Here is a 25,085-nt window from a genome sequence, read left to right on the forward strand (position 1 = left end):
TGCCTCTTTTATAGCTCTGCCCTCAAATCTTCAGAGCCACAAGGAGAGGAGCATGGAGCATGAGAGTGCTCCAATGAGCACTTTTATTAGAAGGTTCCACTGGTCCAAACTACACTGTTGATGCAGTTCAAGAGTGGGAATGTGCAGAGCCCACTCAAAGAATGTCACTGTGTCTTTAAAAAGCTCCTATTACTAGACTGCTCCATAAAATGCAACATGAGAGCCAAAAGCCTGATAGCTTGCTTACTACTGATCACAGTCCTGAAACATTTCATTTTAGAGATTTTGAAATGTTGTTCAGTTTCTCACAATCTGCGACTGTTTTGTTTGTAAGATACCTTTTCTTCTTACTCTCCTTTTTTGCCCTATTATGGTATATTTTTAGACATCTTATTTCTTCCAATATTGTCAAGAACTTTTGCATGACTTCACTTCTTTTATTTCTCCATTATCATCTCCCTCTTCATATTTTTTCAATTTATTGGACACATTTTAAAATATACTATAAAAACTCCCTGTTCATCCATACTAGATCATTTTACCCATCTTGATATATTTATCCTTAAGTGGAATGCATTCTTGCTGCAATCATTAATATTGACAACTGTATCCTACCCAATTTCTGTATCTTATTCTTATCACAGTCAGTTCACATTTCCTAAAAAGTCACTGCAATAAAGCTGGCTCTTCTAAAATGAAATAAATATTTTAAAAAGTTTCTACAGAATTTTTCTCCACAACTCATACTCAACAACGGCCAGTTTTTATTTCCTACAAAATCATTTTACAAAGTTAGTATTCTAAAATTAAGAAGAGAAAAATGTTTTATCTATTTTATTCTTCTGTCACCCAAGTGTTGGAAGAACTTTGTTTCTGACACGTCCCTAACCAATTTTTCCTTTTTTGTATAAAATAGTTTATAGTAGAGTATTTACTATTGTATGCAAATCCTAGTCAGTTTTAACAAGGTTATTATAATTCCTAGGTACAAGATACAAAATTAAAATGTTCACTGAATGTATCTGGAATGAACCTCCTCCATCCTCAGATGGTGTAATTTGTCAAAGGCCCATTAAAGTCAGTGGGCTTATGACAATTTACATCACCTGAGACTATGCTCCTGAGATACTGTCTCTAATTTAACACATCTTCTGAAATGAACCTTGAATCTAACATTCATGTTTTCTATCTTACCTGTATTATTCCAGATGAAAATTTTGATGAACCAGTTCTTTGAAGGGGGGACTTTGAGTTTGCACGGACTATGTCTAAACGAGACTGATAGTCTGGTGGATACAGTGAACTCCGAAAAACCTGTTCAAGGTAAAATGGCAGTGACTTTAGTGCCATGCTATAAATGCCAGACTGACAGCCCAAGAGACTGAAGCTCTCTAACACAAGTAAAGCACTGGACAGTGCCAATACAATCTTACCCTCCCAATCCTGATTTAAAGAGACCAACTCTGGAACAGAGAGAATAATTCAATCTATATTTAATCTATAGTATAGACTATTAGATAGTATGCTATATAATTAATGCCATTCAACATGGTTTTATGGAAGACAGACCTTGGCAAATTAACTTGATTATTTTTTGATGAGATTACAAATTAAGTTGATAAAAGTAAGTGTTGATATAATATACTCAGACTTCTGTAAGGTGTTTGACTTGGTACCACAGGACATTTTAATTGAGAAACTGGAATGATACACCTTAAATTGATTAAAAACTGGCTAAATGATAGGTCTCAAATGTCATTATGAATGGGGAATCATCATCAAGCATTTCTAGTGAGGTCCTGCAGGGATCAGTTCTTGGGCCTACATTATATATTTTTATCAATGACCTTGGGGGGAAAATTACTGATAAAGTTTGCAGAAAACACACGACAAGGGAGTGGTAAATAATGAAGAGGACAGCTCACTGACAGAGAATAATCTGACTTGTTTGCTAAGGTGGGTGCAAGCAAACAATATACATTTCAATACAGCCAAATATAAGGTCATACCATATAGATACAAAGAATGTACATCATACTTACAGGATGGGGGACTCTATTCTTAGAAGCAGTGACTCTGAAATAAACTTGGGGGGTCCTAGTGGATAATCATATGAATTTGAGCTCCCACTGTGATGCTGTGGCTAGAAGGGCTAATGCAATCTCTGGATTTACAAACGGGAATGTCTAGTAGGAGTAGGGAGGTTATATTACCTCTGTATTTGGCAATGGTGCAACTGCTACTGGAATACTGTGTCCAGTTCTGGTGTCCACACTTCAAGGATGTTGAAAAATTGAAGAAGGTTCAGAAAAGAGCCACAAGTATAATTACAGGATTGGAAAATGTGCCTTCTGATAAGAGACTCAAGGAGCTTAATCTATTTAGTTTATAAAATAGAAGGCTAAGGGGTGACTTAGTTACAGTCTATAAGTATCTACATGGGGAACAAATATTTAAATAATGGGCTCTTCAGTCTAGCAGACAAAGGTATAATAAAATCCAATGGCTGGAAATTGAAGCTAGACAAATTGAGACTCAAAATAAGGTACACATTTTTAACAGTGAGAGTAATTAACCATTGAAACAATTTACCAAGGGTCGTGATGGATTCTTCATCAATGGACATTTTTTTAATCAATCAGAATTGGATGTTTTTCTAAAAGAAATACTCTAGCATTCAACCACAGCTATTGGACTTGAAGCAGGAGCTAAGGAAGTCCTAATGACCTGTGTTATTCAGAGGATTAGATGAGAGGATAACAATAGCTTAAAAATCTGTATATGAATCTATACCCACTTTAAGGCACTTTTACACAGCTGGAGTAGTGTAAAAGGGGCCCTAGTGTAAATGAGAATCGGTCCTTTGCATTTTGTGATTTAGTCAACATTTGTAGATCCAGTGTGCAACTTGTCCGTAAATAATAATAAAAGAATGTTGATTGCTCTTACCTCCAAATCGTCATTCTCATCAATATTGTGTATATTTTGGTAAGCAGCAGTGTAAATCTCTAAAGCTTTTCCATGGAATAACATTTCAATAGTAATAAATTCAGAAAATATGCTCTAAAAATTAATTAAAAGAGAAAGGTTTTATTTGTATGCAGGTATATTAATTTACATGACAAAAGTATCAGAGTAGCAGCCGCATTAGTCTTCTTTTTGTGGATACAGACTAACAAATTTATTTGAGCATAAGCTTTCGTGGGCTACAGCCCACTTCATTGGATGCATGCAGTGGAAAATACAGTAGGACGATTTTATATACACAGAGAACATGAAACAATGGGTGTTACCATACACGCTATAGCGAGAGTGATCAGTTAAGGTGAGCTATTACCAGCAGGAAAGGAAAAAAACCTTTTGTAGTGATAATCAAGATGGGCCATTTCCAGCAGTTGACAAGAACATGTGAGGAACAGTAGGGGGGAAAAATAAACATGGGGAGATGGAATTAATTTGCAAACTGGACACCATTAAATTACGCTTGAATAAAGACTGGGAGTGGATGTGTCATTACACAAAGTAAAACTCTTTCCTCATGTTTATTTTTCCCCCCTACTGTTCCTCACACGTTCTTGTCAACTGCTGGAAATGGCCCATCTTGATTATCACTACAAAAGGTTTTTTTTCTCTCCTGCTGGTAATAGCTCACCTTAACTGATCACTCTCGTTATAGTGTATATGGTAACACCCATTGTTTCATATTCTCTGTGTATATAAAATCTCCCCACTGTATTTTCCACTGAATGCATCCGATGAAGTTGTCTGTAGCTCACGAAAGCTTATGCTCAGATAAATCTGTTAGTCTCTAAGGTGCCACAAGTACTCCTGTTCTTATGACAAAAGTACACTCCTGCTTCAAACACACAAAAACTGTATCAGAATTATATCATTGACATCCTAGGACACAACAGCAAAATTGTTCAATGCATTTTTTTTTTTTTAAAAAAAGTTGGACTTTAATTCTAGCTATTAACCCCTAAGTCTGTTGGCAGCTTGACAAACACTATCTATCCCAGTGGTTCTCAAACTTTTATACTGGTGACCCCTTTCACACAGCAAGCCTATGAGTGCGACTCCCTTGTAAATTAAAAACACATTTTTTATATTTAAACACTATTATAAATGCTGGAGGTGAAGCAGGGTTTGGGGGTGGAGGCTGACAGCTCGTGACCCACCATGTAATAGCCTCGTGACCCCCTGAGGGGTCATGACCCCAGTTTGAGAATCCTGTTCCCACTTCATATACCATTTTAATTCCTAGTGAACAGTTGACTAGTGACATATATGACAGGCACTGAAGAGGAAAATGACAGATAGGTAGATTAGATCGATAGATAGATATGGTAGCTGTTTAACAGTTCAGTGAGACACTAAATGACATTTTAAGGCAACAGTTAATATTGTATCCAAATGAAATGAAGAATAACTAGTTGATGTTTGTGTGTGTAATGTTATTTGGGTATTGAAATAGTTGTGAATATCACAGTATTTGCACCAATTTGTATTTGTGCACAACTCACGTGAACTGGAGGTGTTGCCTAATCTTGCCAAACAGCAACTAAAACCATTTTGACATATCAAGAGTGATGCCATAAATTTAAATGTGAACTATATATAGGGTGACCAGATGTCCCAATTTTGTAGGGACAGTCCTGATATTTGGGGCTGTGTCCAGTATAGGCATCTATTACCCCTCATCCTGTCCCACTTTTTCACACTTCCTGTGTGGTCACCCTAACTCACTCACACTCTCTCTCTATATATTTACATGCACACCTTTATGTCCTTTATTTTCTGTTTCTCAAAATTGTCAATGGTTTCCTCCAACTGCCGACTTGTTCGAGTTGCATCCATCGAAGCTCTCTGTAGATCACTTTCAGCCTTAGAAATATAACCAGATAAAGACTGTTATTCCTTGAATTGATATTTAAAAAGTTGTGTACTTTACTTTAGAAACCATTAGGCTGTCCTGCACGTGCAAGTTACTATAGTTTAGACTTCTTGTGAGTTGGACATTAATATCACTTACACTGATGTAGAGCCCTTTAGAAGAATTTTCAAAGAGTTGTACAAGAAAAAAACCTAAAATTTAGAGAACATGAACTATAAATCCTGGTGTAAAAAAGTATGCTAAGCAAAGTGAGTCTCTAAAGCAATGGTGGGCAACCCACATGCGGCCCGTCAGGGTAATCCGCTGGCGGTCCGTGAGACAGTTTGTTTACACTGACCGTCTGCAGGCACAACCACCTGCAGCTCCTAGTGACCGCAATTTGCTGTTCCCAGCCAACGGGAGTTGCGGGAAGCAGCGGCCAGCATGTCCCTGCAGCCCGCGCCACTTCCCACAGCTCCCATTGGCCGGGAACAGCGAACCGCGGCCATGGGAGCTGCGGGCGGCCGTGCCTGCGGCCAGTCAGTGTAAACAAACTGTCTTGCGGCCCACCAGCGGATTACCCTGACGGGCTGCATGCGGCCCGCAGGTTGCCCACCACTGCTCTATGGAATTAGTAATAAATAAACATACGTCATCTTCATCTCCTCCTTTAGACCCCAGTTCAGCAAAGTTCTTAGCACTATCTTAATTTTAAGCATGAGTAACACCCTCCCTCTTCAGCAAATCATTAAGTATGCGCCTAATTGTTTTCCTGAATCCTCCCACAATGCACTGCAATAGACAGCTTTTGGCATATCATATTTGTCTGATACAGTTCTGTCACTACTGGTATTTAGTAAGTAGTAGATACTGTAATGTTAATTATATTATGGTCATGGTAATAGAATGTTATTCTTGATCCACTTTAAATAGATATGGACATATTTTATATACTAATTTCTTAGGAAAAACAGAGTGTTGTGATACAACAGAATACTAAAACATGCATAGTTTGAAATTAAATAATTAAAAGATTTTATTGATGTTTCCTCTTCAGAAACACAACATGCACCTGTGACTGAAATTATTAATAAAGGAAAATATTTTTTATGAAAATGAAAGTAAAATATTTACAGTACAACTGTTACACGTAATCTTTGGTAAAAAAAACAATATGCTTACATAAAAAATATTTTTATCTACAATGTCTATCTTTAATACATTATATGTGTTCATGTGTGAAATATTTGATATACCAAAAATAACCAGTAACAGTGAATGTTCCTTCTGGGAGCGTGTCACAAATATGCTATAGCAGAAATGCACGCTTGTGTATACTTAAAATATAGAATGGAATATTATGATGAAGGTAATCAGCAGTTTTCTGGAGGGGAGAGCAGTTCTATCAGCCTATTCCACTAACGATTTTATAGTAGTCTACCAGTTAGAGTTAAAAAGCGGTCTTATTAATGAGTTAGGGTAACCCATCCGATAGAAAAATTTCATTGCTACTACATATTAGGCACATATCTGGTGGTCATCACCAGGCTAGACAGTTGCTGGAAGTGGTATAGTTTTTCTTTATCACATAATGTTTAATCATTATCAGACATCAATCTGAAAAAAATAATCAAATCACAAAAAGGGCCAAAACTCAAAGAAACTCTTTAATTTTGACCAAAATTGGCAGAAAGCTTCTAAATACAATTGATAATGCAATTATGTACTCAAATAGTACTGTTTTGAAAAGTTTGGGAAATATTTAGCCCTAGGTGATATATTGTATGCATTTTCCCCATACTTTTTTGCCTTAAGTTAAAGCAAAAGTCTGAAGTCACATAACAATATGAGCTTGTTTGTACCATGTGATACATCAAAATATTTGTCATTTGTAGAAGGGGTTGATTTGAGAAAAGTTTGTCTGCTATTTTTATGAAGTTATACAGATAAGATGACCCTACCCCTTAATTATAAAACAAAAATATTTTTGATGTTATCTGCTCAGCTGCAGACATAAGTCTAAAGCACACATGGTACATCTGTACTTATCTTCTTACCATCATCGAATACGACAATACATGTAAACTACTTATAGAAGTAATGACTCTTAGTAGAAGAGCTGTTGAATGTCTTGTATGAATAGATAATGTGAATAATGAAGCATAACCATGCACTCTTATATAACCCTACACATAATTATGAGCTACTGAATGTCTAATGCAACACTCTTTTAACCTCAAATATAGCCACAGTAATTTGCAGATAGTTGAAACATTACTATTCTCCCTCAGAATCTGTCTGAAGAGCTCAATACCCTCTTGCTACACTTGTCACTGTCACAGTACCATGTATCGGAGCACACCAAATCTTCCCTACAGCATTTCCATTGCCTTGTCTCACAAGTACTCTCACACTCATATTGCACAAAGGTGAGGATAGCTTCTGGAGCAGGTTGTAGCACCATCATGTTAGAAACAAGATGTTCTGGGCTAAATATCACCCCTCCATTTTTGACAGGTGATACTTAAAAATACTGAACTGTTGTATGATTCCATCTGTATTACTGATAACTTGCATGTTTCAGCTGCTACCTGAAGGAGACCATTGTTGGTGGCAATTTCTCACTTGTTTTATCCAGAGATGTTTGCTTCTTATCACAGTACAATAAAGATACCATGGAGGCATAGAGGAGGAGAGAGAGGCAGCCTATCTGAGCTGCACCCTGGGTGCTCAATTTTTGTCTTCAGTCATCTTTTTGTACATGAAAGCTGAAGCAGAATTACATCCACTGACAGCATGAATGTTTGGCAGTGTAAGACATTTCCATTCCCAGCTCCATAGCCACTCTGTCCATGGGAATGAATCTCTTCTTTTGGCCAACACCAGTTTTGAAAGAGAATTCATTTTCCCCAAGAGTAGAGCAATATCTTGGGCACATAGATGCAACATCTGGATCTAAGCTCCACATTAGCACCCTATTTACTGAGTGTTTGCTTTGCATGAGCAACATGCAAGAACATTTGTGAATCTGCTTCCTTGTGATCTGCCTTGAGTTCTGGTATTGCAGAATGGTTACCAGATGCTACTTTTACTGCTTGTGAGATATCATAAAAATCTAGCAGCAAGGTATACTTCACAACCAGGTAACAATCTCTGTTCATACTTCATAATTCAGTCATAGAGAAGAAATTCTGTAATGTCTGATTTATTCCTTGAATTTGATATAATCTTCAAGCATTGCTTTAGTAATGATATTAACAGAGTGGGGTTCCAAACTTCTTGCATCTGGACGTTCCCCCTGAGGTCTCTCTCACCAGATGACTGATTCTTCATTTGCATGCTTGTCACCAAAAAGAGCAGTGTCTTGACATTTTAATCAAAGGGTAATGTTCAGCAGCTGATCAGACAGCTCCCCAAAAGTTTTGCACTTGGCAGTATCAGTGTACACCATCTGCAGAAGCATCATGAGGTCAATAAATAGCTAATGTTGGCTCATCGGCTGATAATAGCTCAACCATTGACAGATTTTAATCCAGCCAAAAGGGTGTGTTGCTCTTTTGGGTCTTTCTTAGAGATCCATCCAAATTGAAGAAGGAAAGTGGGAGAGGTGCCAACTCATACTTCAACAAACCCTGGATATCAACATCTCTGGACTTGGCAAGTGCAGTTAGCTTACTGAATGTCTGACAATAGTTATTGCTTGTGCTGTCTGCTTCAGATGCTCGATTGGTTTGTTGAGATTTGAAATTATATTTTTTTTATGGCATCAAGGAGGTCTACCTCATCCCTTTGCACTCGACTGGTTACAAACCACTTCATTTATTTTATCCCGTTCCCTCTTATTATGCCCAAACTTTCTGCAATTTCAGGTGGAGCCACAGTAGACATTGCAATGTGCACAAGTGGCTGTCTGCTGTCTTGGCTAGTTCCAGGTTCAGTACTAAAAGGATCTGTCATTCTTTCAGTCACAACTTTTGTAGTATCTTGGACATTTTCATCAGCAGTCATGCACTCTATGGTTGTTTCTTTGTGGAGATCTGCCGCTGAAGGCTGCATTCCACACATTTGTTTTGTCATAGCTATTAATGAGTCAAGTAACACTTGGTCAGAGCCTTAGCTTCTGTGCAAAGATGTGGATGCTTCCCATAATCCTTGTTGAGAGATTGCTCAAATGGCCACACCATGCCATATACCACTGAAGGGTCAGGCAGTCCGGTCTACTGCTCCTAGACTGTCAACTAAGGCATGATATGTATCTGGCCTCTCCTCCTACAGAAGTCTGTCTGTTGGATCATATTAAAGAAGTTCTGTATTAAAATCACAAATGAGTTTGATTCCCCATAGTTTAAATTCCAGGGTATTACTAATTAAGAGGTCTCTTGGTTTTTGGTACTGTTTCTCTCCCTCTATGTATGAAACTTGCAAGCTGCTAATTGCGTTAGTACATTCTAAGACAGAGTCTGTTCTCAAAGCAATTCACACAGAAAGAGACTCAAAGCAATACTCTGTAATAACAGAAACAGCACCCAGAGACTCCCCGCCCTTTTGTTGTATTAACAATTGTGATTAAAATAGAGATAGAGGATGTATGTGGATGGATGCTTGGTGTGGATAATAACTGAATGATCAGGGAGGTGCCAGCCTAAGAATCCAGTGTCCATCAGCTGAAGAAGGCGTCAAGTGGAAATAACCAGAGGACCCCTGGGGGGGCAGACTGGAATCCACCCAACAGCCTCAAGAATGGGAGAACCAAAGAACAAGATAACATCTAGCAGCACGGAGCCGTCAGGAATGTGCTATCTGCTGATTGATTCAGCAACAGCATGATGAAGCAATTCCCATAGACTGGCATAGGAAGAAACTCCTATAAAAATGGACTCTAGAAAGTGAGAACTTTGGGGTCTGATTCTGCAAACCAACTTCCAGGAGCATCAGATGAGCATCTGACAAGGCCCTGCTCCCTCCTCATGTCCAGACCACCTGGCCAGTGGCTTGGCATGAGCAACTCTAAGGCTGGTAACTATGATAACAACCTTGCAGAACCTGTGTGTGTGTGTATATGAATGAATGTGTGAATAAATATGAGATTGAATGGAATGTTATAGCTATAACTAACTGTTTACTATGATAACAACCTTGCAGAACCTGTGTGTGTGTGTGTGTTTGTAGGAATGAATGTGTGAATAAATATGAGATTGAATGGAATGTTATAGCTATAACTAACTGCTTACTATGATTCTTTCTGTATTCACAATAAATGTGGTATTTTGCCTTTTTACCTTTAATAAGATCCTGCTGGTTTTTATTTTATTGGTATAACATGTCTTCTGCTACATTTACACAACCCCATCTAGCAAAATTCACATGACCACACTGGAAGTCAAGTGGAATCATCTCTGTGAATGCGTCAAGCTCCATGAACCTGTTATCTCTCTTTGCCTCTATGTAATCTATCAATAGTTGGACAAAATCCATTATATAGTTTTCTCAGAAGCATATTTGAACAATTTTTTCCTTGGGTAACATAAGTGTCTATGAGCTGGCAGAGCGATTGGGTGCTGGTCATGAAGTCTGCCATGGCATTTTAAATATTGATAACATTTTATAATTAGGAGGTAGGGGTCTTCTTATCTGCACAACTTCATATAAATAGCAGGCAAAAAAAACCCCAATCCCTTCTCAATCAGTCCATTCTAAAAATAATGTCAAATATTTTGATGTATTACATGGCACAAACAAGCTCATACCATTATATGCAACAGACTTGCTTTAAACAAAGGCAAAAAAGTATGGAAAAATGCATAAAGTATATCACCTGGGGCTAAATATTTCCCAAACTTTCTAAAACAGTACTATTTTGAGTACATAGCTGCATTATCAATTGTATTTAGAAGCTTTCTACCAATTTTGGTCAAAATTAGACTCTTTCTTTGAGTTAGGGCCCTTTTTGTGATTTTATGATTTTTTTCCGTTTGGATGCCGATAATGTTTAAACATTATGTGATATAGAAAAAACGGTATCATTTCCAGAATCTACATCCACCCTGGTGATGACCACCAGATATGTACCTAATAAGTGGTAGCAATGAAGTTTTTCTAGATGATGGGTTACGCCTTAGTGCCTAAAATGGGTCGGAGCTGGTAGACTACAGATTTCCCCACCCCAATCAGCCTCACTGAGCAACATCAACAGCAACTCAGGGGGAAGTTCATGTCTCTATGGCCGCAGGAAAGATCAATATAATTGCCAGAGTGGCAAGGAGACAAAATAATGGAAACAACACTAAAATTAAACAAAACATATGGAGAAAGTTTGTCCCACACTTACTTTCTAAAGACTTATCACTCACAATAGGATATAATCTTTCCATAACCCTCAGATACCATATACAACAGATATTTAAACCTAGTATCAATGATAGAAAAATGTGGAAAAATTGAAAATGTGAATATGGTGACTGAACACATGCCAGATACTCTCAGGTACTTTTTGTTAAATAAATGCTACTATAGCAAATATTATAAGCTATAGCCAATTAGCTGTCTCAAAATATAGTATAAAGAATTTGTGATTCATGATCAATGTATGAAATAATCACTGTAAAGACAATTGCTTTCACATCTCTTTCTAAATACAATATTTTTAATTACTGGAGAATCAATTACTTCTTATATTCACTAGTAACAGAAAGGATACAATAATGTGTCGATCTGATGGATTCCTCTGACGTGTCCTTTCCAGTTGAGATAACTGCTTAGCCTCTCGATTCTTTGCTGTTAAAGTTGCTTTGAGATCATCCTGCAAATATATTTATACCATTCTGTATATGCTGAAATAGAGCTAAGGGCATATGAAATACATTTGTCTGCATTTATGAGTTGTCCAGAAAACTTACACAAAATTTTTTGCTCTAAATCAAACCAGGTTTTTATGGACTAATCCTGTGAAATGATGAGCACTTCCCGAAAAAGAGATCAATGCGCACTGAAGGTGCTCAGCGCCTTGCAGGATTAGGCCCCAGGCTGTGTGTGCCATCTTTTAAATTTTTGGAGGGAAAAATGTGAACAAAAATCAGGAGTTCTTTAAGAAGAGTTTATTAGATGGGCAAAAAGCCACAATTCTACAATCAAGAAAGAGGTCGACTATGGCTAAAAGCCCATGCTGGTTCAGTGGCAAAGTGTAGCCAGCATTTAGAAATAAAAAAGCAATATATATAACAAATGGAAAAAGGAGAAATAGCAATCAATATAAATTAGAAGTATGAAGTGCAGAAGATTGATAAGGGAAGCTAAAAACATCAGGGAAAATCCACAGCGGGCAGGACTAGAGTTTTAAAGTACATTAGGAACAAAGAGAGCCTAGCAATGTTATAGGCCCACTACTAGATTAAAATGGTAAAATTTTATTAATGATGCAGAAAAGGCAAAGGTGCTCAATAAGCATTTCTGTTCTGTATTTGGAAAGAAGCAGGATGATGTACTCATATCATATGAAAATGAAGTACTTTACAGTCCATTAGTAACTGAGGAGGATGTTAGACAATATCTACTCAGGATAAACATTTTTCAATCAGCTGGCCTAAATAACTTGCACCCAAGAGTCCTAGATGAGTTAGCTGAGGTGATCTGTAGCCCACTGATGTTAATTTTTAGTAAATCTTGGAATTCTGGGGAAATTCCAGAAGACTGGAAGAATAATAATGTTGTGCCTATATTCAACAAAGGCAAACAGGATGATCCAGGGAATTATAGGCTGGTTAGCCTGACGTCAATTCCTCGCAAAACAGAACAGAAGCCGATGCTGGATTCAATTAATAAAGAATTTAGGAATAGGAATACAATTAATGCAAGTCAACGTAGTTTTAAGGAAAACAAGTCTTGTCAAACAAACCTTATTTAGTTCTTCGAAGAGATTATACATTTGGTTGATAAAGGTACTGTGTAGATATAACAATTAGACTTGTAAGGTGTTTGACTTAGTATTGCACAACATTCTGATTTAAAAATTGGCACTATACAATATCAAAAGAGCATATGTTAAATGGATTAAGAACTGGCTACCTGACAGATCTCAACAAGTAGCTGTCAATGGAGAATCATCACTAAATGGGGGTATTTCAAGTGAGGGTCTACTGGCATCAAGACTAGGCCTGATGCTATTCAACACTTTCATCAATGCCCTGGAAGTAAATATAAAATCACAGCTGATAAAGTTTCCAGATGACACAAAGACTTGTTTTAATTCAAATTAAATTAGTTCAAATGTGAAGGGTTCATTCAATTAACACAGTAAAGTCTCTTTATTTCATATACCCAGAAATTTAGTTGTTGTCCTAAAGCATTGGCAAACAAGTTTTACATATCTCTTTTTATTTTAAAGATACCAGGATTTACAGGGAATGCCATTTTGGAGTTCTGCGATGTGATATGATGGAGTTCTGTTGATTTTGCAAGTTGCTGCACATGCACACTATTCTACTATGTACTCTATAAACCACTCTGTCCTCCCTCCCCCTATCGGGACACTGTTCTCTAGGGGATTGGACCCCCTCCTCTCAGCTGTTTCCTGAAGTGTATCTGCTTCAAACATGTTCCGGGCTGCAATTCCAATGTATTGTTGTGAGTTACACATCTATACATTTTTGTTGTAATAATTATTTTTAATAAGAAAAGTTTAAATAATTTGGTATACTTAACAAGCTTCACAAAAATGGCTATAAGAATACACTAAATTTTGAGAGAAAATACACCATATAGTACCTACCCTTTTAAGTTTTACTATGGTCCCGTAACTTTTCAGAGGGTCAACAACTTTGGCTTCAAGCCTTTCAACCTGGAAAAAAAGTCAAATTATCCAAGTCCTCTGCATATTAAATGTATTTCTAGAAAACTGATTGTTTTAAGAGTAATGTTGATTCTATCCTACTAGGATTTTAACCACATTCACTGAAGAAACAGTGGAAGCAGAGGTTGAATATATATTACATGTATTTATATAGGCAAAAGCAGAACCAATAAAACTAATCAAGAAATAACTTTTCTTGATCAATCCCTAGTGTAAGTTCTTTTATTTCAATGGCACTATACCAAATTAGGCTGGGAATTCTAAGAACCGACCACTGGAAATAGACAATGTTAAATCTCTTAAATTCTACAGCTTTTGAGAGATTAAAAATAAACGTATTTGTTTTTAAATGTTAGATTATGGATTTTAAATTGTTTGCTCATTAATATGCTTTAAGAGATGCAAAGCTCCAGATTTTTGAAAGCTATGGGAGCAGCAGACTATGTACTCAAAAAATCAGAAACATTATGCACATATATTAAGGCATTCACAGATATTTACATTTGAGATTTTGTTTTAATACCTTCTACATGGAAAAACAGATGAAAATGGCTAGACAGGTAATGGAGCTATGACTGTGCATGTCATACAATATTGTGTCTGTTTTATTGTTACCTTAAAACAGAAGTTGGCCCAATAAAAGATATTACCTCACCCACATTGTCTCTCTAATATCCTGGGATCAACACAGCTACAACATCACTGCATACAAAAACGGAAGTTATTGTTACCTTGTCCTTCCTCTCTCTCTCTGCTTCTACCACCCCTTTTGTCTTGCCTACCTGTGAGCTTTTGAGGCCAAGGACTTTTTACTGAACGACTGTTTACCCCATAGCATACTAGTGCCTGTAATAATAAAGTGTGTGACACTGGCAGACAATCAATGAACTGTCATCCTTGTTCACTCATTTACAATTATGCCTTTCATCATACTATGCTCTCTTTTATATAGATATGCATCTCTTTTATAGGGGCACATTAACTTGTTAAGTAACATAAGAAGACCTCTGTTGCTACACAGTTTATAAAGCAAAGTTCCAACTCCAATGAACTCCAGTAAAGCTCTACAATTACAAACAAAATCAGACCAACGATTTTAAAACCAGGGATCTTAAAAAGATAATGTTGTGATGAAAGAAAAAATGCCAGCCAAGTTAAAGTTAGGTTCCACAGAGGAAGAGAAATTTTGGGGAAAGACCTGTTTCCTAATTATTATTAATGGACAAAGCTTCAGATCCAAATAAAAACTGCTTTACAAGGTTCAGGACTGTAAAGGGTACTATAAATAATCTCAATTGTTCCAAAGTTCGACATGATTTAAGCATTGCATTAAGAACTGGACTTTTTAGAACCATAAATGTTTATCCTAATCTTTACAGAGCTAAATCCCATTATTTTTCTTCACTGGCTTTTTGTCTCTTGACTTTCCTCGCATCCTCTGCATGTTTTTCTAATCTTCCTCTTTTTTTACTCATCAAAGAAACCAGGTTTGAAACTGGAGATCTGCAACACTAGATGACTACAGCATGTGGAAATTAAAAGGCTCTTAAGCTAATATTCCTGGAACTTTTATGAATTAAAGAACTTCAAAATCTTTTTAAGTACCTGGCGCTGTTGTGGAAGAATGAATGGAATCAGCAGTCCTTATGAGCTATTTCACTTGCTAGTTCTGACAAAATGCATATGAAAGCTGCTGCATAAATTGATGCCCACAAAGAGGAGAAGGGGAATGGAGACAGAGAGACAGATGGATAACAAGAGATGGAACTTATGTAGTCATTCCCTGTTCTCTTTTTTACCTTTTTCTCAATCTGTCTTTTCCCTCCCCACCCCAATTAATTGTTGGAAAGGTGGAAAATGGCTTGACTGAAGGGCCACATTTTTAAAGGTATCTAGGTGCCTAAAGATGCAGAAATGTGCATAGTGGATGTGGAGAACTTGGAGAGCTACTGATAGTTGAGCATATTAAAAAAAACAAAACAAAAAACAAAAACAGTTTCCCTTCTCCCTTTTTATGGTTATTCAGCAGGCATGAAGGGGTTAATTTCTTTCCTGAAACAAGACAAGCACTAGTGACTGTGGGGAAGTTGCCTAGCTTGAATGAAGGAACTATCAGGAACTAAAGTCGGGGGCGGGGAGGGGGGGGAATTAATGCAAAACCTTTGACAGGTAAACATGTCTGGAGTGGAGAAATATCGCCATCTGGAGGAAACTGGCTATACTTGTTTTGACTGGGTTCAAGACGCCCAGCAAACAAAGTATTATATCAAGTGACCAGCCTAATATAGAAAAGGAGTCACTTTCTCTCCATGCAAGAACAGATATGACACTGTGGACAAGAGAGACAGACCCTGCAGAAAGGGTCTGAAGGCCTGAAACTGACCAGGGTCCTGTATGGTAGAGAAGTATTATGTGGTAAGCATGCAATACGCTATTTATTGTTTTACAGTACGTTTCTCCGTAAAGCTTTTGTTCTAAACAAGCTGGCTGGTCACTGGTCTATCCTGTCATTACCTCAGGGAGAGAACAGGACAGCAGGTTCTGAACTAGACTCCAATTTATTAAGATGACCACAGTGAACTGCAGGAGGAATTACAGCCTAAATCCCTGATCCGGAGTGAGAGGAATGTGGTTTCCCACCCCGAGAAAAGTGACAGGTAGAGACCTGAGTGGGGTTTCCTCAAAGAAATCAAGAAGGGGGCAGAAGTTACCTTGGGAACTGTAACAATGAGATTCTCAAGAGTGCCTAGATGCCTAACTCACTGAAATCAATGGGAGTGAGGCATCTATGTGCTTCCAAAAATCCCACTAGGCACCTATCTGCATCTCTAGATGCCTAAATACTCTTAAAAATCTGGCCCTAAATACATAGTGAAAGGACCAGATATAGCACTTTTATTTTCAATTGCCCTTTCTGAGTAACAAGGGCTGAACCTCTTAAAGGTGAACTTCAAAAGAAAAAAGAGGATTTATGATTTTTTCTTTTGTTTCTTAATGTGTACAGATGACTTGAAAGGCTTTCTGGGGTTTTTTAGAGTTTTTTTCTACTTCCTTTTTTCTTTATAAAAATAGCAAGAAGGTCAACGATTGTATTCCCCTTTTCAGTTAGAGTACTCCTTGGTGACTCAAATTTGAAGTAGGAGCTTTCTGAGCTCTTTAGTGAAGGGGTAGAGGTATCCTTAATAAACTCCCAAAAGTTTTAGTTCAATAGGTGTTAGCTTAAAACAGAATTTTAAACAAGCTCAATAAAAATCCATTGCATTCTAATTATGCTCCAATCCTGCAGTTAGATTCACGTGGCTGGACTCTTGCACATGTGTAGAGACTCATTGAATTCAGCGGAGCTCCATGCTAGTGTCATGGTTGACCCTTCCAGATCCCACTGCAGGATCAACACCTCTTTTCCTTGACACAGTATTTCCCAAACTTGGGACGCCACTTGTTCAGGGAAAGCCCTTGGCAGGCCGGGCTGGTTTGTTTACCTGCCGCGTCCGCAGGTTCGGCCAATCGTGGTTCCCACTGGCCGCGATTCGCCGCTCCAGGCCACTGGGGGCTGCAGTAAGTGGTGCCGCAGCCCCCATTGGCCTGCAGCGGCGAACCGCGGCCAGTGGGAGCTGCGATCGGCCGAACCTGTGGACGTGACAGGTAAACAAACTGGCCCGGTCCACTAGGGGCTTTCCCTGAACAAGCGGCGTCCCAAGTTTGGGAAACACTGCCTTGATACATTTGATGTCATAAACTCACCCATTTTCCTGCTGTCTACAATAACTGATAACAAAGTGAACAATACCTAAATTCTAATTCAAAATATGAGCAAAAAAACAACACCTTTAAAACACATCAAGGCCTTTTTACATATTATAATGAATGTAGAACATCCCCATCTCAATAAATAAATGGCCACTTTTTCTCTTTCGCATGTTACCTTTTAACATCAAAATAAGCTTTGTTTAGAGTGAACTTAAAATCATGAACCAAACTCATCTGGGTTAAATGGCCTATTTCAGGACAATGTCAAACTATTCTTAGGGCCCCGATCCTGCAAAAAAAAATTATGTGTTTGGGATGACTCATGTGAGTCAAGTTAGAAGCAAAACTCAAACAGCTTAATGGGACTAAATCGGGGGGCCCAGATAATCTTCATCCAAGAATATTAAAGGAATTGGCACATGAAATTGCAAGCCCATTAGCAAGAATTTTTAATGAGTCTGTAAACTCAGGGGTTGTACCGTATGATTGGAGAATTGCTAACATAGTTAAAAATAGTTCCTATTTTTAAGAAAGGGAAAAAAAGTGATCCGGGTAACTATAGGTCTGTTAGTTTGACATCTGTAGTATGCAAGGTCTTGGAAAAAATTTTGAAGGAGAAAGTAGTTAAGGACATTGAAGTCAATGGTAAATGGGACAAAATACAACATGGTTTTACAAAAGGCAGATCATGCCAAACCAACCTGATCTCCTCCTTTGAAAAAGTAAGATTTTTTTAGACAAAGGAAACGCAGTGGATCTAATTTACCTAGATTTCAGTAAGGCGTTTGATACCGTGCCACATGGGGAATTATTAGTTAAATTGGATAAGATGGGGATCAATAGGAAAATTGAAAGGTGGATAAGGAATTGGTTAAAGGGGAGAATACAACGGGTCCTACTGAAAGGTGAACTGTCAGGCTGGAGGGAGGTTACCATTGGAGTTCCTCAAGGATCGGTTTTAGGACCAATCTTTTTATTACTGACCTCGGCACAAAAAGTGGGCATGTGCTAATAAAGTTTGCGGATGATACAAACCTGGGAGGTATTGCCAATTTAGAGAAGGACAGGGATATCCTACAGGAGGATCTGGATGACCTTGTAAACTGGAGTAATAGTAATAGGATGAAATTTAATAGTGAGAAGTGTAAGGTCATGCATTTAGGGATTAATAACAAGAATTTTAGTTATAAGCTGGGGACACATCAATTAGAAGTAACGGAGGAGGAGAAGGACCTTGGAGTATTGGTTGATCATAGCATGACTATGAGCCGCCAATGTGATATGGCCATGAAAAAAGCTAATGCGGTCTTGGGATGCATCAGGAGAGGTATTTCCAGTAGGGATAAGGAGGTTTTAGTACCGTTATACAAGGCACTGGTGAGACCTCACCTGGAATACCGTGTAATGTGCTGGTCTCCCATGTTTACGAAGGATGAATTCAAACTGGAACAGGTACAGAGAAGGGCTACTAGGATGATCCGAGGAATGGAAAACTTGTCTATGAAAGGAGACTCAAGGAGCTTGGCTTGTTTAGCCTAACTAAAAGAAGGTTGAGGGGAGATATGATTGCTCTCTATAAATATATCAGAGGGATAAATACCAGAGAGGGAGAGGAATTATTTAAGCTCAGTACCAATGTGGACACAAGAACAAATGGATATAAACTGGCAACCAGGAAGTTTAGACTTGAAATTAGACAAAGGTTTCTAACCATCAGAGGAGTGAAGTTTTGGAATAGCCTTCCAAGGGAAGCAGTGGGGGCAAAAGATCTATCTGGCTTTAAGATTAAACTCGATAAGTTTATGGAAGAGATGGTATGATGGGATAACATGGTTTTGGTAATTAAATATTCATGGTAAATAGGCCCAATGGCCTGTGATGGGATATTAGATGGGGTGGGATCTGAGTTACCCAGGAAAGAATTTTCTGTAGTACCTGGCTAGTGAATCTTGCCCATATGCTCAGGGTTTAGCTGATTGTCATATTTGGGGTCGGGAAGGAATTTTCCTCCAGGGCAGATTGGAAGAGGCCCTGGAGGTTTTTCGCCTTCCTCTGTAGCATGGGGCACGGGTCACGTGCTGGAGGATTCTCTGCTCCTTGAAGTCTTTAAACCACGATTTGAGGACTTCAATAGCTCAGACATAGGTGAGAGGTTTTTCGCAGGAGTGGTGGGTGAAATTCTGTGGCCTGCATTATGCAGGAGGTCAGACTAGATGATCATAATGGTCCCTTCTGACCTAAATATCTATGAATCTATGAAATCAAAGAGACTATTCACGCATGAAAAGTTAATCATCTGCATAATTCTTTTCAGGAGCCTAATTTTGGGAATACAAAGCATAATAATTTAACATTGAAAAAAGAAACACAAATAACATTTAATAGATTTTGCAGAAGAAATGACTTACAGTATCATTCCAGATTCCAGAAGACAGCCCAAGTCACAAAACCAAAAAACAAATATTTATTAAGCATAATCTATAGCCCAATAAAATCCATTGGCTCTTCTCATCTCCACTGAAGACCTGTTATCTGTCCCTCATTCTTCAAAACCTGTGAGAAGCTACTCAGAGGGACTATTCACAAGGCATGGAGTTAAGTATGTGCGTAAGGCATTTCACAATTGGGGCCTAGGTCTTCAGAAAGTTCATTAGTAGGGTAAACTATGAAAGCTGGTGGAGCTTATTTAGCTTTGTTCCTAACGCATTTGTTACTAATGCATTTAAAAGTGGTTTCCCTCAGTCTCAAGAGAGAAGCAAGGTATACATTATGGTAATCGTATTAAAAAGATAAGTCTGCAAGCACAACATGCACAGCTTTAATTCTATACCTCTGCTTGGCGATAATCTTGAAGTTTGGAAAATTCATCTGCAAAATTTTTCAATCCAAGTTTTAAGCTTGGTGTCTCTGTAGCTGCATATGCATATATTTCATTTACTAGAAGGTCTGCTTTGTCTCGTAGTCTAGCAGTTTTACGTACATATGCAGCAAATATTTGGCACAATTCACCAAAATGTTTTTCCACATTTGAAACAGCCTCTCGTACTTGTCTAGTTTGATTGTCCCTAGAGACCAAGGAAAAATGAAAAACAAGCAAAAAAACCAACATGATTAAAATACATACAGATTAAACAGGTTTGACAGTACTGTCATCACTATACCATAAACAACATATTTCAAATTGGTCATTTTACTTCTGGGCAAAATGGAAATTTATTAGAGGAAAATTATACTTAATATTCCGATGTGGTGTTTGCTTATCTAAAAAAGACAAATAAAATAATAAAAAACTGAAATTTATATTTCAGCCTAAGACTCACTAAACTGAACTTTAACAAGTAAAAATGCCATAACTGCAGACCCAAACCAGATACATCCACATACTTGAGAAAATCTTCATAAAACTCCTATGCAGTTAGGTGCTCTGGAAATGTCAATAGCAATGTATCTGCATCTTTAGACACCTACATACATTTAAAAATCTGTCCCAGAGAAATTAAAGCCCCAATACTGCAGACACTTACACACAAGCTTAAATTTAAGCTTGAATGGTCTCACTTAAATTAGTTGCCCAAGATTGACAGGAAATCGGTGGAAGAACCAGGAACTGACCCCAGGCCTCCTGAGTCCTAGTCCTGGACCCTAACCATAAAACCACCCCAATCTCTTAAAATATAAAAAAATCCCCAATACATTAATGTGTGAATGTTAAACTATTATTAGAACTTACATGCAAGTCTCTGAATGTTTCTATCTATCATTGGGTAGTAGAACAAGTTATTTGAATGATGGATGGAAACACCTTTTTCACCTGTAGCTCTCAAAGCATTTTTCAAAGAATCCAAGTATCCATATCCCCATTTTACAGATGGAAAAACTGAGGCACAAAGTGGTGAATTGATTTATCCTAATTCACAGACAGCAAGAATGTGACAGAGCTGGGAACAAAAGCCATCTCTCCTGATTCACAGTCTAGTGATTCTTCCTTGGAATGTACTCAAAAGTGCCAGTGTGCATTGGTTTTGAAAGTAAAGTTCTGTAACTATAGAAGTAAACAAAGGCTATCAGATTCAGGAACTCATTTTTTTTCCCTGAAGTCCTCAATACCAACTTCATAGTTAGGCTCATTTCAATTTTTCAAAGTGCAAGCTTAAAAAATTTGTTAGGCATGACAACAAATACTAAATACAAACAAAATGGATCTTTACACCACTTATGTAAAGATCCATTTTTATTATCATTTGAAGTAAAACCATTCAGTATTTTAGAAGTCTCAGTGACTTAAAGGACATAATCAAATTTAAAAAAAAAACTTGCCTCACTTGTCTGAATTTTTTTAAACTTACAAACGTTATACCTAATTTACTATAACTGAAAGAATAAAGAGTGTTTCCCCTTGTTTTTTAACTTCATTCAATTGACAACAGTTTGAGTATAGTCATTTCCAATGTTTCTTTTGTATTGTTAGTCTGTTTCTCCTGTTTTAATGCAGGTTTTTCACACAGCAACAGAGGAGAAAAAGTATTTTAAAACAGGAAAATATGAACGTAAACCCCACAAAAATCAGCAGCGAGACACTGAGGCAGGCATAGTACCAGAAAACAACTTGACTTTTATGGGGTTCTGCGCAGGCATAGGGCTCTGCTCATGTCGATTGCAGGATCAGTTTTAATGGTTCTAACTTTCACAAGAGGTAAATAAAATCTAGCACAAAGAGTATGAATTATTTAAACAAAACAAAAAATAAAAACCCTAATTGTAAGAAATATTTACAATGCTATCTCCATCACAATAGCAAACAAATAAAGTATTCATTATGCAATACCAACAACATAAAATTTTTCAGAGTAAAACTCTGGTGCATAAAATTTTATGTGAGCCTTTTGGTTAGGTGGGTTGGCGGGAGGAGGAGTATTTACAGAAATATGTGTCTGCCCAATGGAACTCAAATACTATGCTCCAGTAGAGCTTAGGAAGTCCTTGAAGCAGGTACCTTCTCTGCCTAACCTCCTTAGAGTTCATAGGTATGGTCTTGTGAAACAGGGTGGATTGTCAAAAATATGCAAGGTAAATTTTCACATATCAACATCTTTGACTGAATGTATTAACTGTAAGGGTAAAATAATATATATGTAAATTATTTTCATTGGTTATATTTTGCTTTTTATATGAGTACGAATTTTAATACTAATACAAAGTTATGTATTTGATAAGAATTTTATTAATTAATTCAGAAACTCAAGCTAATGATGGTTTCTGAGTGGGACTTAAATTTCAACTTCCAACCAAACACCTGCATATTTTATACTTATTAATCTTCGTAAACCATTCCATAAATTGAAGTCAAGACTTAATCAGTTGGCATTAATATTTTGCTTGATACTTCAGTCTCCTCCTCCTCCTCCTCTCTGTTTAATAAGTGCCTTCAGTTGAGGGTCTCAGCTCTGCTGGTCCTACATATAGTAGCACTTCAGTGTTACTGGCAACATAATTCTACTGCTGCTGAAGTTCATATGATTCTCAATGGATTCATTCCATTGCTTGGTGCCCACAACAATAACCTAATTCTGCAAATGTTAACTACCAATTGCAGAGTCCCATTGGCCCCAATAAACTGCTCAAACACTGTGCTTGGTATGGTATGGTATGAAAGATCAGGCCCTATGTTATTAGCAACACAGGACAAGATCCTTAGCCTTGGAATTTGCTCATATCTCACTTATTTGGAGGAAAAAATTAAAACCTCTTTCATCTGTGTGAGTACCAATTCTGACAGCCTGAAATGATCCTGGCTTTTAATTTTGACCACTGTCACCAACCTTCCAAACCCAAAAAAATCAAAGGAAATTCAATACTTCAAGACCAGAGTATTGTCTCACAGTCTATATTTTCTTGACAAGACAGAGATGTGAAAATACATGCTGAAAATGAATGTATGTTATCCTAAGTCTTTCGGAAGAAAATACCACTGCAGAGGAAGATCAGTTTATGTTACCTCAAAGTAAGCAGGCACAATTTGAGGTAGGGAAGTTGTTTTCTTTTAAAGACAAATACCAGGGGATAGTCTCCCAGCTTCCAATGCTTTTCTCAAGTCTGCTACCATCTAAATAAGGGATATTTCTCAAACTGAGTGAGAATATAAAAAAATCTCATTGAAAAGCCCATCATACAATCTTTCTTCCACAATTAACACTAACCTAAAGATAATCTCTAGTGAGGGGTCCCTCCCCTCTCCTATTGAACTGTCTGACATTGTTTACATATAACCACCACCTCCCCACTTCAAATAATGAGAGGGAATTTAAGACTGGTCTGCCCAAACATTCAGCAACTTTGTGCCTACAGTTTCCCCATGTGAACAGCATTCAATTCTGACAGATACGAATTACATTTCCTTAAAGGAAGGTGTGAAAAGGTTAGTTTGTTTTTTAAAATGCTACTTAAAGGCAATAAAAGGACTGAGAGCACAAGGCTTGATTATATTAGCAACTAGTCTTCATTTTATCCTAGCATACTAAACCCCTAGATACATTTTGTTGCCTAGACTTTATAGTGATGGGCACAGTATGAAATGGCTTAAAGCAGACAGATGGGATGAGCGGAACGAGACTGGTCATGTATAGGTGCAGGTTACTATACTTTTTTGTTGGAATAGATCCAGCTTTATTTTCACTTTGAACATCCTGTGTTGCCCTACCCAAACTATTGTATTTAGATTTTTAAAAGCTATTTTTGGCAAAACCCCTCTCCCCCCCCCCCCCCTTAAATTAAAACACAACATAAAGACTGGACTCATCAACTTTAGACAAATATAAAACAGCTAATATGAAGATAATAAACCCAGCCCCCCCAAAACCTCAGGGCACCCTGTCTCAAAAGCCTGCGGCCGATGGGTAACAAATCAGGACTGGGGAAGCCAAAGAGCCAACCTCTCCCTCCTTCCCCCTCCCCCAAGCCTAGTCACAAGTAACAGGGAGGGACTCTGCCCCCACTCCCACCTCATTAGCAGGGGCTCCCGCCCCTCTCCTCCCGGTAACGGGACGCCGCCTGCCTGCCCCCCTCCCACGCCCCACTAGCGAGGACTTTGTCTGCTCCCCTCCCCGCTCCGCGCTCCAACAGCCCAGACCTCTCGGCCAGACGCGGGCGGGGGAGGGGAGGGGAGGGGAGCGCCATTCTAGGCACCCGGAGCAGGGGGCACCGCACTTACCTGGCGTCCAGCCCGCGGCCTAGCATCATGGTGGCGGCCGGGAGAGAAGGGGAGCCGTGGCGCACGCTCCGCTGACACCCAGTTCCCATGGACACCGAGCGCCGCCCACGGCCCGGGCTGAGCCTGGCCCTCCCCCAACGCCTTCCCAGGGTTAGAGTCTGACTGAATGATGCCAAGACTCATTGCCTCCCGGCAAGTCCTAACCGACGATTCTGTGTCCTAATAATGACAGCTTCTACCCACCAGCCACACTAGGGCTGAGGACAAGGTAGCTCTGACATCCAGCTGGCACTACCATCCGGTATTCCTCCAGAGTACAGAGAGCATTTGCCGCATTCCTGGGCCAGAGATATACAGCTATGGATCTGGTGTCTATTGATGATCGTCTAACCCTGAGTTTAGAAATCTTC

The 25,085-nt window shown here is 38.3% G+C and overlaps 1 protein-coding gene across 3 annotated transcripts in view; it reads right to left on the reverse strand.

Moving 5' to 3' along the window:
• CIBAR1 (CBY1 interacting BAR domain containing 1) overlaps positions 1-24,873 on the reverse strand; it is a 38,572-nt gene extending 13,699 nt beyond the window's left edge. The window contains exons 1-7 of one of the 3 annotated variants that reach the window (XM_074944102.1): positions 24,676-24,831; positions 20,299-20,533; positions 13,638-13,706; positions 11,571-11,672; positions 4,780-4,884; positions 2,950-3,063; positions 1,195-1,314 (exon numbers count right to left, since the gene is read on the reverse strand). In XM_074944102.1, the coding sequence (XP_074800203.1) occupies positions 1,195-1,314; positions 2,950-3,063; positions 4,780-4,884; positions 11,571-11,672; positions 13,638-13,706; positions 20,299-20,533; positions 24,676-24,764 (834 nt within the window). In that variant the 5' untranslated portion in view covers positions 24,765-24,831. Of the gene's footprint in view, positions 1-1,194; positions 1,315-2,949; positions 3,064-4,779; positions 4,885-11,570; positions 11,673-13,637; positions 13,707-20,298; positions 20,534-24,675 lie in introns of all 3 variants that reach the window. The other 2 variants (XM_074944104.1, XM_074944103.1) reach the window with 2 other exon arrangements.
• Positions 24,874-25,085: the final 212 nt, after the last annotated feature.

This window comes from Natator depressus, chromosome 2 (genome assembly GCF_965152275.1).
Source record: "Natator depressus isolate rNatDep1 chromosome 2, rNatDep2.hap1, whole genome shotgun sequence".
In the NCBI taxonomy this organism is placed as follows: Eukaryota; Metazoa; Chordata; order Testudines; family Cheloniidae; genus Natator; species Natator depressus.